Raw genomic sequence first — 16,396 nt, 5'->3', positions numbered from 1 at the left:
GGCACATGATTTCAGGTACCCTCTATACTAACGGTTTTTAGTTCCTAAAATTCGCCTCGAGTTCCAAGTTGTAAGTCTACGTACCTCTGAGGTGCCACAAGCACATGTAAAACTGACCTCATAATTTTTGCACCCCCCCCCCCGACTTCCCGTTAGAGATGGAATCCCCTCCACCGCCTGCCCCTTTCCTCAGCGAAGCCAAGGTCTTAGATTCAGGCATCACCTCCTCAAGGGTCTTCCCCAAGGTAACCCCCCTTCTTTCCTCTCCCGGCTTCTTGGGAGCTGTGTCCACGTCCCTCTCTGTCGCAGGGCCAGGCGCTCTAGGCAGCAAGCTGGTCCTTCTCAGAACCTTGTCATCTTGTTGGTTTCCGGTACTCGACGGCCACTCTATCCTTCAAAAAGGACTAGGGACTCTATCCTGTAAAGTGAATTCACTATGGTTGGCGTCTTTCCTTTGTCCAGAATTTCTTCCGAGAGGACGTCCTGGTGGGATTCAACTCCTCTCCACCACTGCCTTTAGCCCCTTTGGGTGCACTAGGAGAAATCACTGACGCCTAGGAGATTTATCTTCCTTTTAGTCCCTGAGCGGTCTGCGCAGAGTTGGAGCACGGCGGAAGTGAGTACGAAAATGCCCTTCCCTCCCGTCGCTCTCCTCTATGGTCGCTTCCCTCGGCGACAGGAAAAGAAGTCCGCGCGCCTGCGCAGAACCGGGCTGGGAGCTCGTCGCGGAGGGGGAGGGGCGCAGGGAGCGGGAGCCGCCGCTGCTGTCGGAGCTAACCGCGGGGACCGAGATGCAGGTGGGACCGGAACCGGAACCCCCCTCTTCAAGTGCCTCTTCCCTCTCCGCGACCCGGCCCGGCGCCTGAGAGGAGCCCAGGGTGGGGGTGGGCGTGGGGCCCCAGGGCAGGAGGGGCACTTGGCCCTGCAGAGTGCAGCGCACAGGACTGGTCCTCAGGAGGCTGTGGCCCCGAGAAGTGGGCGCTTGTGGGGGTGTCCCGCAAGTAGAGTCAGTTCAGAGTGGATTGACCACGCGGCCCAGAGGGTCCGATCCAGGAGAGGAGACTGCACCCTCCACCACCCGTCCTTCGGGAAATGTCAGAACCGAGCCAAGAGGCAGGTGCACCGGGAAAATGTATCTGAGTCCTACTGGGTAGAAGAGAAACTGAGTCACCAGCTCAGGAGCTGCAGGGTCAACGGGCTTGGAGGGGGTTGGGTTTGCCATTGGTGCAGAGGGCTGGGTGGTCATTGTGAGCCGAGGTGGCCTCTGGCTGGGGATCCGTCCCTACTGTGTCTGCACCTCTTGGCTCGGTTCCCCTCTGCTCCATGACTCCCGCATCTCCTGGCTGCATCTTGTGGGTTTGGAATTGTCCCTAGGGTTGGGGTTGGGAACATCTGAGTATGTAGGGCTGAGGCCAAGAAAGGGAGGGGTCGATGATTACAGCTTGGCTGCGGTTTGAGTAGATGGCTTGGAGAGACTTTCTTGAGCTACTTCTCCCCAGACTGGGGCCTTGGCCCTCCAGGATAGCATAGGCAGGAATACTAACTAAAAAGCCATGGGTTGTAAATTCCACACCTGGCTGTCTCTAGTCGTGAAACTTTAGGAAGCCTTTCCTTCTCTAATTGCTCTTTTAGAACACTGGAACTCTTAATACTGACCTTCCCCATAAAGATAGTAATAATGGCAGTCATTTCTCCTGTGCTTACTTTGTGTCAAGCACTGACATGTACCATTCCATTTCATTCTCCCAGCAACTAGAGGGGGTAGGGATCATTAGTTCTGTTTTATAGATGGGAAAACTGGGGTTCAAAAGACAATGTGTGATCTTTCAAAATCAAAGCTGATAAGTGGCTGAGCTGTAGTTTCAGCCCAAGTCTCACTCCAGAACCTGCCTTTAACCACTGTGCTAACTAGCCTTTAGGATGCATTGCCCAGAGACAGAAAAAGGAGGAGGAAAATCGTCAGCTCCCTGTGATTATTTGTCATGACAGCAAAGATTGCCCTGACCCAACCCATCATCTTTTTGCCTCTTGTGCTGCTGCTGCTACTGGGCCTCAAACTAAAAGGGGCACCCACGAAATGGGCTGTGACCATTCCAAGTCTCCTTTACACAGTGCTTGGGTGCTGGGCTTTGTAGTCAGCTTCTAAGACAGTTGCTCCTTGTGCCCATCTTCCATCCATTGGCCTGAATGAGTAGGGTGCAGGAGGCCGAGTCTAACTCTAGTCCTAGCATGCTTCTGGCCCCGTAAGAGTTGGAGCAGTGAGGAGGTGTGGCTGAGACTGGCCCAGCCAGTGCTTCTGAACAAGAACTATACAGTGGGAAAAAGAATAGACTGGGAGCTCCAAAACTTGTTGACCTTCAGTTTGCTCATCTGTTAGAAAAGTTATTAAATCCTCTCATTAGGAAAGGTAAGACGACCCCATGGAAGCCCCTTGAGTGGCACAAGGGGAAGTATGTGATAGACAGTCAAAGAGAGGCTTAGAGAAGGGATGATGGAATCTGGAAAAGAGTCCTCTGAGGAAGGGGCCCCCAGAACATCTTGTTCCCAGAGAGTAAAAGTTGAAAAAATGGCAAGAGAGATGCAGGCAGGCTAGTCACGGGTACCTTTCTGAGGTTTGTGGATCTGGGAGTGGGAAAGGAGGCAGTTTGGTTCTCTTGCTCTCTGAGGTCTTAACCAAAAATAGGGAGTCCCTGGGGGTGGGATGTGCGCCCAGTCCCACCTCTGCAGTGACTGTCTGTACCTCTGTCTTCCTCCTGCAGCTGCTGCCGCTCACCCCGTATCTTCTGGCCGCTTCCCTCTTTGCCGCCCCTCCCCACAGGCTCTCCCTGTCCATCTCCTGGGGCCCATCATGAATGGTACCCCTTCCCCAGAGGATGGGGCCGCCTCCTCCCCACCTCCCCTGCCACCGCCCCCTCCCCCAAGTTGGCGAGAGTTCTGTGAGTCCCACGCCAGGGCTGCTGCCTTGGATTTTGCCCGTCGCTTTCGCCTCTACCTGGCCTCTCACCCCCAGTACGCAGGGCCTGGGGCTGAGGCCGCCTTCTCCCGCCGGTTTGCTGAGCTCTTCCTGCAGCACTTTGAAGCTGAGGTGGCCCGGGCCTCTGGCTCCCTCTCACCATCCGTCCTGACTCCCCTGAGTCCTGGTGTGGAGATCCCAACATCATACGACTTATCCCTTGAGAGCTGCAGGGTGGGTGGGCCCCTGGCTGTGCTGGGCCCTTCTCGATCATCTGAGGACCTGGCCGGCCCCCTCCCTTCCTCAGTCTCTTCCTCAACGACCTCGAAACCGAAGCTCAAGAAACGCTTCTCCCTCCGCTCAGTGGGCCGCTCTGTCCGAGGTTCAGTCCGTGGCATCTTGCAGTGGCGAGGGGCCGTTGACCCTCCATCCCCAGCCGGGCCCCTGGAGACCTCATCAAGCCCCCCAGTCCTAGGTGGAAACAGCAACTCCAACTCCTCTGGTGGGGCTGGGACTATTGGTAGGGGACTGGTTAGTGACGGCACATCTCCTGGGGAGAGATGGACTCACCGTTTTGAAAAGCTGAGACTAAGTCGGGGTGGGGGAACCTTGAAGGATGGATCAGGGATGGTGCAGAGAGAAGAGCTGCTGAGTTTTATGGGAGCTGAAGAGGCTGCCCCTGACCCAGCTGGAGTGGGCCGGGGAGGAGGGGCAGCTGGACTGGCCTCAGGGGGAGGAGGGCAGCCTCAGTGGCAGAAGTGTCGCTTACTGCTGCGAAGTGAAGGAGAAGGAGGAGGAGGAAGCCGCCTGGAGTTCTTTGTGCCCCCCAAGGTGAGGCGAAGAGGAGGGTGAGTGGCTGGGAATTGGTGATGGATTGGCCAGAGTAGTCACTTAGTCCTGCAGACCAGCCATGGGGTTTGGCCCCCCCACCCCCCAATAGCCTGGCTGGTTTTTTGATTTTAGATCTAGTTCTGGGCTCTTGGATTAGCTGTGAGTAGGACTGAGGTCAGTATTACTGCCGTCTGTCCAACTCCCCTGGGATGCAGAGTGGTGAGTGAGGGGAAGGGAGAGATGTTTCCATACACCAACAAACCAGAGCTTATTCCTGCTCCCACGGAGGCGTCCCGGCCGCGGCTCAGCATTCCCTGCTCTACTATCACGGATGTTCGGACAACCACAGCCCTGGAGATGCCTGACCGGGAGAACACGTTTGTGGTTAAGGTAGGGGTGCTGAGCCCAAAGCCCATGGAGGGCCTGTGCTCTGGAGGGATGTTCAGCACACATAAGATGGCAGAGGGTGGCACCTATGTGTTGGGTGCCTGAGAGTGTGTCTTCTGGCCCCATAGGTGGAAGGCCCCTCCGAGTATATCCTGGAGACAGCTGATGCTATCCATGTGAAGGCCTGGGTGTCTGACATCCAAGAATGCCTGAGCCCAGGGTGAGGAGCCTGCCTGCTGATACTGAGGGGCCTGGGGGCAGGGTGGGAGCAGCCTGGAGCCTGTCCTCATGTAACTTTCTCCCCAGCACCGTCTGCTTTGTCTCTGCAGACCCTGTCCTGCTGCCAGCCCTCGCCCCATGACCCTCCCCCTGGCCCCTGGGACCTCCTTCCTCACAAAAGACAATGCGGATGGCCTGGAGCCACCATGCCTGAATCATTCAGAGAGTCTGCCCAGCCAGGACCTGCTGCTGGGGCCCAGTGAGAGCAATGACCGCCTATCGCAGGGTAAGGTGGTGCCTTGGAGAATCGGAAGCCCCAGAGCCCGCCATGGATGGCTCTTGCTGTCGGGCCACCTGTTCCTGCTGCTTGTCTTTTTGTGTCCGAACGTGCCAGTCAATCTTAGATCACTGCTTGCCTTTCAAAATTTAGATAAGTAATTAATTTTATGGTGCTCAGGGTTGCACCACAAACTCACACTGAGCAACATTCTTAGCCCCAGTTTGCCATTTAGGTCCCAGCAAACTCCTCTCCAGCCTTCTTGCCTGGCTTTAACACTTTTTCCATGTGTCCTTCAGGCCACCACTGGCTGGAGATAATGTTTCTTTTCTCCAAGCATTCAGAGCATTTTGGAGACATCTTTGTTTTGTTCTAACTCTGCATCTCTGCTCATGTCAAGGGCATCAAATTTTCTTTAGCTAAATTTGTACTTTTTCAGCTGACCAAACATACAATACACGTGAATGTCTGGCCCAGCTTTCTAGATTTGACTTCCACTCTGCTCTTTTCTCCTAATCTGAGTTTTATCCTCAGCCTAGCACACAGGGTATACACTGTGAGTGGAGAAAGGAATCTTGGACTCCTGAGAAGTAGAATGGAGCTTACAAGTCATCAGATTTCAGGCAGCTCAGACCAGAGAGAGGAAGAGGTTTTTCTGTGGTCACCTGAGTCACTGAGAAACTTGGTCTGTGCCATCCTGCTTCCTGAGCTGCTGTCCTCCATGCATCCTTTTTTTTGTTTGGTACCCGGAAACAAACTCACGACCTCACGCTTGTCAGGCAGGCGCTTGGCCACTGAAGTAAACCCACAGCTCTCCATGCATCTTTTGAACCCTGTCAACATTCATGTAGGCTTGCTGCCTGGCAGATGACCAGGCAGGCCCCAGTGTGTCACTGGCCCAGTGCTGGGCCTGGGACAGGATGGGGGACTCAAATGCCTGAGATGGGATCCTGGCCCTTGGTGGGCTCAGTCTAGCTGGGTTGGCAAGACATCATTCCCAGCAAGAAGCAGGTCCCCCAGATGGAGACTCTGTGTTTAGTGTCCTCCGAGCAGCACAGCAGGAAGTGCCTTGAGAGTTCTGGAGGAAGAGAACAGGGGAAGGTGGAATAGAGCGCTGCAGAGGAGGTAAGAGAAAAGAACATGGGTCAAAGAAGGCACAAGGGCAGCACAGGCCGGAAGTGGGGAAGACTCAGATCCTTGGGAAAACTGAGTAAGATAAATGCACTAGAGTGAAAAATAGATAGATACAAGTTAAAGTAAAGAGCAAGTTGGTTTAGATTAGGGGGATTTAGAGGATTTCTTGTTTTTTTAATTGCCTCTTAGAATTGGAAGCTTTTAAATCCTGCATGGCACATATCTGTAATCCCAGCACTCTGGAGGCTGAGGCAGGAAGATCATAAGGAGGCATTCAGGGTCAACCTGAACTATATAGTGAGATCCTGTCTCAGAAAACAAGCAAACTAACAACTGAAAGTTGGCAGCTTTGTCCTGTCTCCCAGTGGAAGTCAGTCTCTGTCTCTGTCTCTGTCTCTGTCTCTGTCATTTTTTATGGTGGGGTACTAAAAAGTTAGACCCCAAGCCTTGGCACTGATATACATCCCGAGCCCTTTGTATTTTCTGTGACGAGTGTCTTGCTAAATTCCCCAGGCCGGGCTCATACTTGGCATCTCAGCTGCTTGAGTAGCTGCAATTATAGGGATATGCCACTACTCTTGACTCTTTTAATATGAGAATATTGAGGGATTCTACTCCTTCCTCAACTCTGATAGTTTTTTAGCTGTTGATTCCTAAAAGATATAGGCATATCTGGATTCTAGGATGCACAGTAACCACAGTGTAAGAGGTGTCAGTTGGGGTCTTTGGTAAAACTGTCAGATCACTGTCTTCCTAGGTGTCCAGGGTCTGCTGGTGGGAGATGGACAGGAGCCCAAGGCCTTAGATAAGGAACTCGAGTTTTCAACTTGGCTCTCCATTTCTTTCCAGGGGCGTATGGGGGCCTGTCAGACCGGCCCTCCGCATCCATCTCCCCCAGTTCAGCTTCTGTTGCCGCCTCCCATTTTGACTCAATGGAACTGCTTCCCCCAGAGTTGCCCCCGCGCATTCCCATTGAGGAGGGGCCCCCAGCAGGGACAGTTCATCCTCTCTCCACCCCCTATCCTCCTCTGGACACTCCGGAAACAACCCCAGGTACCAGCAGCATGCACATCTGTCTCCAGGCCAGCAGCCCATCTCTGAGGCTCTTGTCTGGGGATCTGACCTGGGGGAAGGAGTGAAACAGGATGCTAGGAGGCACCTGATGCAGGAAAAGGAAGACTTCTTTTTTCCCAGGACATGGGAGGCCTCCATGACACCTTGGTTTCCCTCCTTCTCTCCTTCCTGAAGGGTCATTCCTGTTCCAGGAGTCAGAGGGAGGAGAAGGGGACCAGCCCCTCTCAGGATACCCTTGGTTCCACGGGATGCTCTCACGACTCAAGGCCGCCCAGTTAGTGCTGGAAGGAGGCACCAACTCCCATGGTGTCTTTCTGGTTCGACAGAGTGAGACGAGGCGGGGTGAATATGTCCTCACTTTCAATTTCCAGGGCAAGGCCAAGGTGAGCAAGCCTGGGGGTGCAGAGGGCTGGGTGCTGCCTCCATGGAGGTTGTAACTGGCAGAGCCTGAGGCCCTTGCCTCATATGTTACCCCACCCTCAGCACCTGCGCTTGTCACTGAATGAGGAGGGTCAGTGCCGGGTCCAGCACCTGTGGTTCCAGTCCATTTTTGATATGCTCGAGCATTTCCGGGTGCACCCCATCCCTCTGGAGTCTGGAGGCTCCAGTGACGTTGTCCTTGTCAGCTATGTGCCCTCCCAACGGCAGCAGGGTGAGCAGAGCAGGTCTGCAGGGGAGGTGCCCGTGCACCCGAGAAGTGAGGTGTGTGTGCCAGAAAGACGGGGTGGGAGGGCTGTGAGGAGAGGCTGTGAGGGGCGTGCAAGGCAGCCCAGGCCGCTTTCATGAGTGTCTGCAGGGGGTGGGGCTGCACGGGACCTGTAAGGCTGCTAGGACGTAGGCAGGCAGAGGCTCCTTGCTGGGCCGGGAGGCAGTGGAGAGCTGGGTGAACGCATCCCCATTCCATTGGATCCTCTGTCTGTGCCATCATCCATGTGTCCCCGACTCCATCCTCCCTGGCTTGTCTTTGCCCTTTGTCACCACCTTGCCTTGGGCCTGCCCTTCTGGGGGATGCTTGGTCTGGTCCCCCACCCTCCTCCCTCCATGTCTGATGTCCCTGTCTGATCTTTCCCTTTCCTCCACCCCAACACCCCATCTGTCCCCACGTTGCCCCTACCCCCCAGGCCGGGAGCAGGCTGGGAGCCATGCAGGGGTGTGCGAGGGAGATCGATGCTTCCCCGATGCCTCCTCCACCCTCATGCCCTTCGGAGCGAGTGACTGTGTGTAAGTGTGGTCCTCCTCTCACCGCCGCCCATGATCCATCTTCCATGGAGGGGGTTGCTCAGGAAACGGGATGTGGGGGAGATAGCACATGGCTCCTGGGGGGTTGAGCAAAGGGGAGGCTGCCGCCAGAGCTTGCCGCCCTCCACCATCAGTCTGTCTTTTTACCATTCCTATCCAGAATCGAACACCTCCCGTGACCCACCCCAGCCCCCTGAACCCCCTTCATGGACAGATCCCCCACATCCTGGGGCAGAAGAGGCGTCGGGGGCGTCAGAAGTGGCGGCAGCCGCAGCCGCAACAGCCAAAGAGAGGCAAGAGAAAGAGAAAGCGGGCAGTGGAGGGATCCGGGAAGAGCTGGTCCCCATGGCTGAGCTGGTCCCCGTGGTTGAATTGGAAGAGGCCATAGCGCCAGGCACGGAGGCCCAGGGTGGTGCTGGCTCTGTTGGGGATGCGGGGGCGACTCCAATGGTACAGCTCCAGCAGTTACCACTAGGGGGCAATGGAGAAGAAGGGGGCCATTCCAGAGCCATTAATAACCAGTACTCCTTTGTGTGAGATGCCCTACCCCACCCTCCCGCCCTCTTCTTGCTTCCCAGCCCTGCGTTCCTGAGATGGGGCTGAGGAGGGACACAGAGGAGAGGTGGGCGTTCCCCCCTCCCATGCTTCCTGGCCCTTGCCAGCCAAGGGCACATACCGTATGTTGGTACAGCAGCGATTCCAGGGCCTTGCTAACTCCCTGACTCCTACACTACAGGTGCCCCTTCCCTTAGCAGGGGATTTGGGCTCCATTACCTCCCTGAGGGGCTCTTCCAGCCAGCCCCACCTCTGAGGGCCATTTCTCCCTAAACCACCCCCAGCCCAAGCAAGGCTGAGGGGGAAGGGCTGTCAGTTATATTAAGATTGTTGTTGTTGTTGTTTTAAACAAAATGGAGAAGCATAAATAAATAAAGGGGTTTATCTCAGTTCCCTGGTTATGGCTGTGCTATGCTTGCTGTGGGACTGGGTGGCTCTGTCGACATTGTGGCCCAGCCAGAGCTGAGAGGCCAGTGCTCTGTGCCTCTCCAGTCCTGAGTCCTCAGACCACCATCCTGGGGCCTCTGTGCTTCCGAGGTTGGAGAGTAGAGGTCAGCACTGCTTTGTGGGGTCTTCAGCCATTTCTCCTAATTGCACTGGGCAACAGTAACAGGTTGGTGACTGCCAAGCATTCTTGCTGCTCTGAATTCTTAAGTTAGGCTCCCTCCCTAGGGAGAAAGGTACAGCGATAGTGGGGGTGGGGACACATCTTGCTTTGGGATTTTTTTTTTTTTCTTTGCACTTGGAATTGAACTCAGGACTTTGCACTTGCCAGGGTAGGCGCTGTGCCACTGCCCATATCTCCAGCTTGCTTTGAGGTTTAATATGGTAGTCAGGCTGGCTGTGGAGGGGCCTGAGGACAGACTGACTGCTCTCTCTCAGAGCCAGTCTGGGGACTGGCTGACAAAGAGCACCAATTTCCGCCTGGCTTTGCCTGTTGGTTATATGCTATGTGACCTGGGGAGCCAGTCTGGGAGTTAGTGTCCTCATTTGTAAAATGGTAAGTTTCATCTTAGAGCTACAGAAATGACTTGTTTCCTTGAGTTTCATGTAAATGTCCAGTCCAGATTACTGACCCACTTGAAAGCCAGCTGATCAGCTGGCCGAGTCTAGACTCACATCCACTGTAAACGCAGCCTGTGCTCTTTGAGTTTCCTGCCCACACCTGGGCCATGCCATCCTCAAACAAGGCAAGCTTGTTTCTGGATCTGGGATAGCAGGTGCCAACAAAGATGGCCGGGGTCTGAAGAGTCCCACTATGTGCTCAGCTCCTTGCCTCCCACCCTTGCTCTCACTACCGCTAGCCAGAGCGGAACTGCCACCCTCCTGCCCCTCAGCCTCTGCCCCTACTCCAGGAGGCCCTACCCACGCTCATGACCTTGCTATTCTGGGCCTTGCGTCCTGCGGGGAGATGGACAGGAGACAGCTGGGTGCACTGGCCACCCAGGCTGAGGGCTGGCTGGGGAAGCCTGTTGGCTCTCCCTGTAGTGTCTCATCCCTGGGGCTCCCCCAAAACTTGACCTCAGGAAACTGGGGATGGAATCAGCCCTGCAAAGGGGGTTGGTGCTTTGGAGACCTGGGTGCTGTGTTCTCAAAGTGAGGTGACCAGCAAGGGCTCTGGTGCCCAGGGTAGGCAGGGGCTGATCCTCTCCTAATCTAGTGGCAGCTGGTGCTAAGGCTCCCCCCTTCCCCAAACACTGCTGGCTTTCAATTACTTGGCTTCCAGAGATGGGGAGGGGACAAGCATGAAGATACCCTCCCACTCCCCAGACTGACTTTCAGAGACTGGAGACAGTTTCCCTCCAAGGGTTTGTTTACAGATGGTGAAACCAAATTGGTCATCGATGCACCAGGTCCTACCTACATATCCTTTACAGTTAGGACTCTCCAGTCCCTCCCCTCCAGCCCACAGGTTGGTAATAAAAATGCTGTCAGCCCTGCGTAAAGAGACCCCCAGTGGGAACGGCTCTTAGGAAGCACCTTAGAGCCACCTGCTCACATTCTTCTGCAATGGGAGCCCTCTCTGCCCTCTGAGTTTAGTCTGCCCCTCTGGGAAGCTGGAGGTGGAGAAATGAATAACCTCAAAGGGCCCCGCTGGCAGGAGTGTCCTGTAAAGCCTGCTTCCTTCTCTCCTCTCATGCTCAACTCCCTGAAGCTGCCCATCTTCGTCTCTCCCTCCATGTTTGGGCATTCCTGCTGCTGTAAGACAGTGGCCCTGTCACTCCTCCAGGTGCCACTGGGGAGAAGCCAGCCAGCACCAAAAGGCTCAGAGGTGCTGAGCCTGACTCTCGGCTGAGGTGGGTGCTGGGCCACGTGGAGGAGCCTGGTGATAGGACCCCCAACATAGCCCATTGTCTGAGAACCCCTCCCCCAGGTCATAGCAGGACTCTGCTTCAGGGGAGGCATTTGTTGAAACTAGGAAAAGGGGGAGGGAAGGAGCACCTTGTCCTCAGCTCACCCAGAAGGCTGTCTGTCTCTTGCCCAAGTGCAAGCACAAGGCAAGTCTGGGAGGCCAAATCCTTAAAACTCCATCCCCTTCCCCGCAAAAGCTGGGCTTCTCTTTCCTCTGTGTCTGCCACCTTCGGTGCTGTTCTCTGCCTGGGGGCCCAAGCCCCAGGGTGGGACACAGCCTTAATAACCCTTTCAGGCCAGCATGGTGGCATACCTCTTTAGTCCTAGCTACTTGGGAGGTTGAGGTAGGGTAATCCAATTCCAACTCTGAGCCCAGCTTGGATAATTTAGCAAAACTTAATCTCAAAATAAAAAGCGTTGAGGGTGCTCCGTACTCCCTGCGTTTATTCTCCAATAGCGCCAAATAAATTACTTAAATGAAAGGAGAAAGAGAAAGAAAGAAAGGGGAGAGGAAGAAAAGCCAGCTATCCAGGCACAGGGGTAGTCTAATCCAAGCACTTTGGCAGGCTGAAGCAGGATTCCAAGTTCTAACCTAGCCCGGGAAATTTAGTGACTTAGCAAGACTATCTCAAGATAAAAAATGAAAAAGGAATTGGGAATACAGTTGAGTGCAAAGGCCCTGGGTTCAAGCCCCAGCACCACAAACACGTCATTTTTAAAAAGATTTTTAAGCGGGGCATAGTGATACATGCCTTGAAGGCTGAGGCAGGAGGACTGCCACTAGTGGACTGCATAGGGACTTGAAAACTAACTTGCACTGCAAAGCGAGAAAAACAATTATTTTTTTAAAGGTTGGAGGTATAGCTCAGTGCTAACAGAAGGCTTACCTAGAATGCACAAGGCCCTGTGCTCAGGACTCAGTACCGCAAAAACAAAATAGCCCTCTCAGTCTTCCCTACACCCCTGTTCACTGCAGGAAACTGAGGAAGGACTTGAGCTCAGGGTCAGAAGGCTCCTTACCCTCGCTGACCTCTCACCACTATGCTCAGACCCTCTCCTTTACGATGCTCCCCTGCCTGCATGCCTGCCTGCACCCCATGGTACACTCTTGATTCCTCTAGCAGCTGCCCTGGTAGAAACCAAAAGATGCCCCCATCCCGAAGCAGGGTGGGGAAGGGCAGCTCAGAGCAGCTGCTTCTCTGGGGAAGCTGACACCAAGGCCAGCCGCTTAGCAACAACTTATGGCTTTGCACCCAGTCCTGGGGTCCCTGCCCACCTGGCTACCACTAGCTGGCTCCCTGCTGTCCCTTTTTCTCACTGCTTTTCAGACTTTTCTCTGACCCTGGTGGGCCTGTCTGGGGGCTTGCCCCTCTACTTCTGTGTCCTCATTTCTCCTAGATCTGCCCCTTCCCATCCCTTTGGTCTGGGGACTCTGCTTTATTGAGCTTTCTCAGGAGGCCCCCTCTCCCCTTCCACCTCCTTCAGTGGGGCAGACCCAGTTCTGAGCATACCCTCAGGGCTGGCCCCAGATTCTCCCTTGGGGGTCGCTGCATCAGGACCAGAGAATGAAGACCACACACCTCTGGGGTCCACCACACAAACCCCTTAGTTAAAAAGGAAGCGTGGTGTGAAATGAGGTGACCCTCATGCCATGGCTTGGGGTGACCCCCTGCCCCCATCTTGAAACAGTTATTCCCTCGCCCTCTGCCATCAGCACATTCTGTAGCCTCTTGGGTTACCTGGCTGCCTGGGTGTCCCATTTTCTTGGGGGGGGGATTCCCTGTCAGGAATGGTGGAGGGGCTGAAGACTATGTTCCCAGAGGCTGAGCTAGAACGATAGGGAGGGGGCAGTTTAGGGGAGAGCCAGGAAGTCCTGGCTTTGATCACCAGGGCCTGGACACTAAATCCCTTGTTGATGGCTATAGCAACCCCTCCCTAGGGTAGGGTTACCATCTTCTGCCCTGTCCCCTTGGCCCTCTCCCCTCCCCACTTCCCTTGTCCTTCTAGAGCCACTTCCTCTGGTCCTCAAAAGATGTTCTCCCTGACTTCAGTCTCCTAAAAGCATGGAGTATCTCTGTTGCTCTTCCAGCACAGCACGTGAGGGAGGAAACTGTGGCAATGGAAACAGGCTCAGGGTAGAAGAGGGTGTGAGGGAAATGAAAGGAGAGGCCCCAGAGTGGAAAGGGGCTGAGGGAAAGAATTGTGGAGATGAGTTTGGAATGGGAAATTCAGTGCAATGTGGGAAGTCTGGGCAACTGAAGGAGGGGTCAGAAGCAGATGACAGAAAGTGAATTTTCTACCCCCCCCCCCAGCCACCTTTGCTTCCCTCATGAGTGACATCTCAGGCTGCAGCCCCACTGTTCCCCTCTGTCAGCAGAAATATCTCTCTCTTCTGATCCCTCCTGCTGTAGTCTCAGCCAGCCAATCCCTGATCTGGGGGAGGGGGAGCTTGTCCCCCCCACTCCCTCATAAGGACCAGCTGGGGGCTGTGGGGTGGCCGGCTGCTGCAAGTGGGACGGGTTCAGAGCTCTGTGGAGGGAAGAGAAATCTGGGGGGGGCGGTCAGGTGAGAAAAAGGGAAGAAACCCAGAACAACGGGCAGGTGGACACACTAAGGAAGGCCCCCCACAAGTGAGAGCCCGGCCGGAAAGAACTCACCGCCCCTGGCCCCCAAGAAGGGAGCATAATGGAGGCTGCACACTCCAAGACCACAGAGGAATGTTTGGCCTATTTTGGGGTGAGTGAGACCACAGGCCTCACCCCGGACCAAGTTAAGCGACATCTGGAGAAATATGGCCCCAATGGTAAGTGTCCCTCAGAGAGGCTGGTACCCCTTTCCTGAACATACACACATGCATACACACCACACACACACTCTCCCTCCTGGTTATCTTAGAGTCCTGGTCCATGGTTGCTGGAGGGAGAAGATACTGAGATCTTTGGGTCGCTGAGATTCCTAGTCTGGGGAGGTTTTAGGGGTTGACTTTGATGAACCTGATTCTCTTACCTTAGCCAGAGTCCTGGGGGTGGGGGAGCATAAGGTTGAACCCCGAATGAAAATGTCCTTTTCTTCTCTTTCTCTGGGTAGAGCTCCCCGCTGAGGAAGGTAAGTTACTGGAAGCCCTGAGCACTCATAACTGACCCCCCTTCCCCTGTCCTACTCTATCTTCTCATTAGAGACCCCACACTCCTTCCCAAAGGGCAAATGTCCCTCTCCAAAGATTAGAATCCATAATAGAAGTCTCTAGGCACTCTCTCCTTGAGGCGTCCTACTCTTGAACCACTGCCCACTGCTCTGAGGAGCCTCCCTCAGCCCTTCTCTCTTACCAAGCTGCCTGCCCATCACCCTAGAGATTCAGGGCACTCCAGTTCCTGGACCCCAGCCCGTGAGCAGAGGCCCAGGTCTTGATCCTTAGGATCTTAACCCCGGGGACCCGCCTCCTTGCCTCTGCCCCCAGGGAAATCCCTGTGGGAGTTGGTGATAGAGCAGTTTGAAGACCTCCTGGTGCGGATCCTTCTCCTGGCCGCCTGCATTTCCTTTGTAAGTGTGAGAGGGCACTGAGGGTTGGCTGGGGTGTGACTGGGTTGGGGGATCAGGAGTTTGCTCCGGCGAAAAGCTGGGCTCCTAGTCCCCGATCCTCCAGTCCAACCCCTGAGCATCCTATCTTCCAGACCAGAGCCGGGTGCTGGGGCGAGATGGGTGGGGGCTGGTTCCCGTCCTCTGTCCTCTCTCACACTCCGCAGGCGGGTTTTATTTTAAGCTTTAAGGGCGTTCTCGGCCAAAACACTGAAGCTAAGCCACCCTCGCAGCTACAAGGGCTTCAAGGGCTCGGGTTACCCCCCAAGCGACGCGCCGGGCTTGGGCCCCAACGCGGGCAGTAACTCGCGGGGCCATGACCACTCCCGGCGAGCCCAGCGCCGCGCGGCTCCGCCAATCCCTGAGCGCTCTGGCGCCCCTGCCCTGCCCTTCCCGGCCTCTGACGCTGATTGGTCGAGGAAAGACTCTCGCAAAGAGGCGGGAAAGCGCTGCTCGTGCGAGGTTGGCTGCAGATGTTCCCGCGGCCCCGCCCTCTGTTCCCTTCGCTGCTGAAGCCCAGCTCCTTTTCGCCCGCCAGCCTGACTAAACTACGTCCCCTTCGTCACCCCCAGACCCCTCGCAGCCTGGGAGCTACCTTAGCGGCCCTTCTGGCCAGGTCACTTCTGCCCTGGGACCGCTCTTCTGGTCCATAGCCCCTGCTAGGGACTCCTTTCCACCCCATCATCCCAGAAGTCCATCGTACAGTTCAAAATTTCTTTTAACGACTCTGTGCTACTGGAAGACAAGATTCTGGAGGCAAAAGACAATCCTCCCGGTCCCTTGGTTTCCTTACTGGAGGCCCGGTCCACCCCTGAGCCCAAGCTGGCAGGGCCTCCCTTCTGTCTTCTCAGGTTTGCTCCTTGACATTTGCCCGTGGCTGTTGCCTGGCAGTGGCAACAGCTGGGCCGGGGTGTGTACAAGAGGCCGTAACCCTATCCCCACTCTTGCTCCCTTGTGAAATCGGAGCTTCCTTGCCTGGGCTGTGGGGGAGGGACGTGGGGGGCCAGGCGCCTGCTTGTGAGGACCACAGGGTGTTTCCTATTGGGTTTTGGCTCCCGTGGGGATGGATGTGACTGTGGGGGTAGTTGGCTTGGGTGTTCCCTGAGCTTTGCTTACAAGCCAACAGTTTGGTTAGGGAAACCTGAAAGCATTCCTGGTTAATCCTGAAGCTGGGTGTGTTTATGCTCTCCTGTACACGCTGAGCCACAGCAGTGGCTGCACACGCATGCTGTGAGCCCCCAAGTGTAGAACTTTAACGCAGATAACGGAGCTGCAGGCCCCCATATCCCTGCACAGTGCCTGCAGAGTCTCACCTCTGTGGCGGTCTTTAAATCCCTTCCTCTACCTTGCTTTATCAGCTTGGGAGGCTGCATCACCTGTTATTCTCCCCCTGCTGGTCCTCAGGTGCTGGCCTGGTTTGAGGAAGGTGAAGAGACCATCACCGCCTTCGTTGAACCCTTTGTCATCCTCTTGATCCTCATTGCCAATGCCATCGTGGGAGTCTGGCAGGTTAAGCTTTGACTCCCTCCCCTTCATGTCCTCACACTAAATTTGAAGCCAATACTCCCTCCTCCTTTTCCATAACTTCTCCTGGCCTTACCTGTACCTCTGGTCCTCTTAACCTCATTGGGAAATGGGATGGAGGGGTGCAAAGTGCTAGGAGACTGGGGACTACTGTCATGACCTGACCCTGAGCAAGTTCCTCCAGGTCTTTAATTTCCTCATCTATAAAATAAGGGTACTAATTCTAATCCTTTGGGAGTTTTTGTATTGGGACTAGAACTCAGGACCTTGTGCTT

At 55.1% G+C, this 16,396-nt stretch overlaps 2 protein-coding genes across 7 annotated transcripts in view; both read left to right on the top strand.

Annotated features, from left to right (window-relative positions):
* Window positions 1-643: 643 nt before the first annotated feature.
* Window positions 644-9,058, top strand: Sh2b1 (SH2B adaptor protein 1). 5 transcript variants are annotated; one of them, XM_013142071.3, is made up of 10 exons: window positions 644-797; window positions 2,760-3,784; window positions 4,073-4,174; window positions 4,300-4,391; window positions 4,501-4,676; window positions 6,651-6,854; window positions 7,050-7,258; window positions 7,359-7,527; window positions 7,997-8,096; window positions 8,275-8,402. In XM_013142071.3, exons 2-10 carry the CDS (start codon window positions 2,849-2,851, stop codon window positions 8,291-8,293), a joined length of 2,007 nt encoding a protein of 668 aa, XP_012997525.1. In that variant the 5' UTR covers window positions 644-797; window positions 2,760-2,848; the 3' UTR covers window positions 8,294-8,402. The 5 variants fall into 5 exon arrangements, with proteins under 5 accessions (XP_012997525.1, XP_012997524.1, XP_005007606.1 ...); XM_013142070.2 differs by having other exon boundaries at window positions 7,359-7,577; XM_005007549.3 differs by lacking the exon at window positions 7,997-8,096 and having other exon boundaries at window positions 8,275-9,058.
* A 4,450-nt stretch (window positions 9,059-13,508) lies between these two features.
* Window positions 13,509-16,396, top strand: part of Atp2a1 (ATPase sarcoplasmic/endoplasmic reticulum Ca2+ transporting 1) — a 17,852-nt gene continuing 14,964 nt past the window's right edge. For both annotated transcript variants that reach the window (XM_003477835.5, XM_013142000.3), the window contains exons 1-4: window positions 13,509-13,824; window positions 14,109-14,126; window positions 14,479-14,561; window positions 16,002-16,106. In XM_003477835.5, the coding sequence (XP_003477883.1) occupies window positions 13,707-13,824; window positions 14,109-14,126; window positions 14,479-14,561; window positions 16,002-16,106 (324 nt within the window). In that variant the 5' untranslated portion in view covers window positions 13,509-13,706. The remainder of the gene's footprint in view (window positions 13,825-14,108; window positions 14,127-14,478; window positions 14,562-16,001; window positions 16,107-16,396) is intronic.

This window comes from Cavia porcellus, unplaced genomic scaffold (assembly GCF_034190915.1).
Source record: "Cavia porcellus strain 051 isolate PalLab524CR breed Dunkin Hartley unplaced genomic scaffold, mCavPor4.1 scaffold_16, whole genome shotgun sequence".
In the NCBI taxonomy this organism is placed as follows: domain Eukaryota; kingdom Metazoa; phylum Chordata; class Mammalia; order Rodentia; family Caviidae; genus Cavia; species Cavia porcellus.
Note: the sequence above shows the minus strand (reverse complement) of the source record. Positions and strands in the feature narration are given on the sequence as shown.

What these genes read in the sequence shown, in the direction of transcription:
- Sh2b1 (XM_005007549.3), top strand. Translation starts at nt 2,849, where the DNA reads ATGAATGGTACCCCTTCCCCAGAGGATGGGGCCGCCTCCTCCCCACCT. An exon ending in CACTCCGGAAACAACCCCAG is followed by an intron (nt 6,855 to 7,049) that starts GTACCAGCAGCA and finishes TCCTTCCTGAAG; the next exon opens with GGTCATTCCTGTTCCAGGAG. An exon ending in ATTTCCAGGGCAAGGCCAAG is followed by an intron (nt 7,259 to 7,358) that starts GTGAGCAAGCCT and finishes CCCCACCCTCAG; the next exon opens with CACCTGCGCTTGTCACTGAA.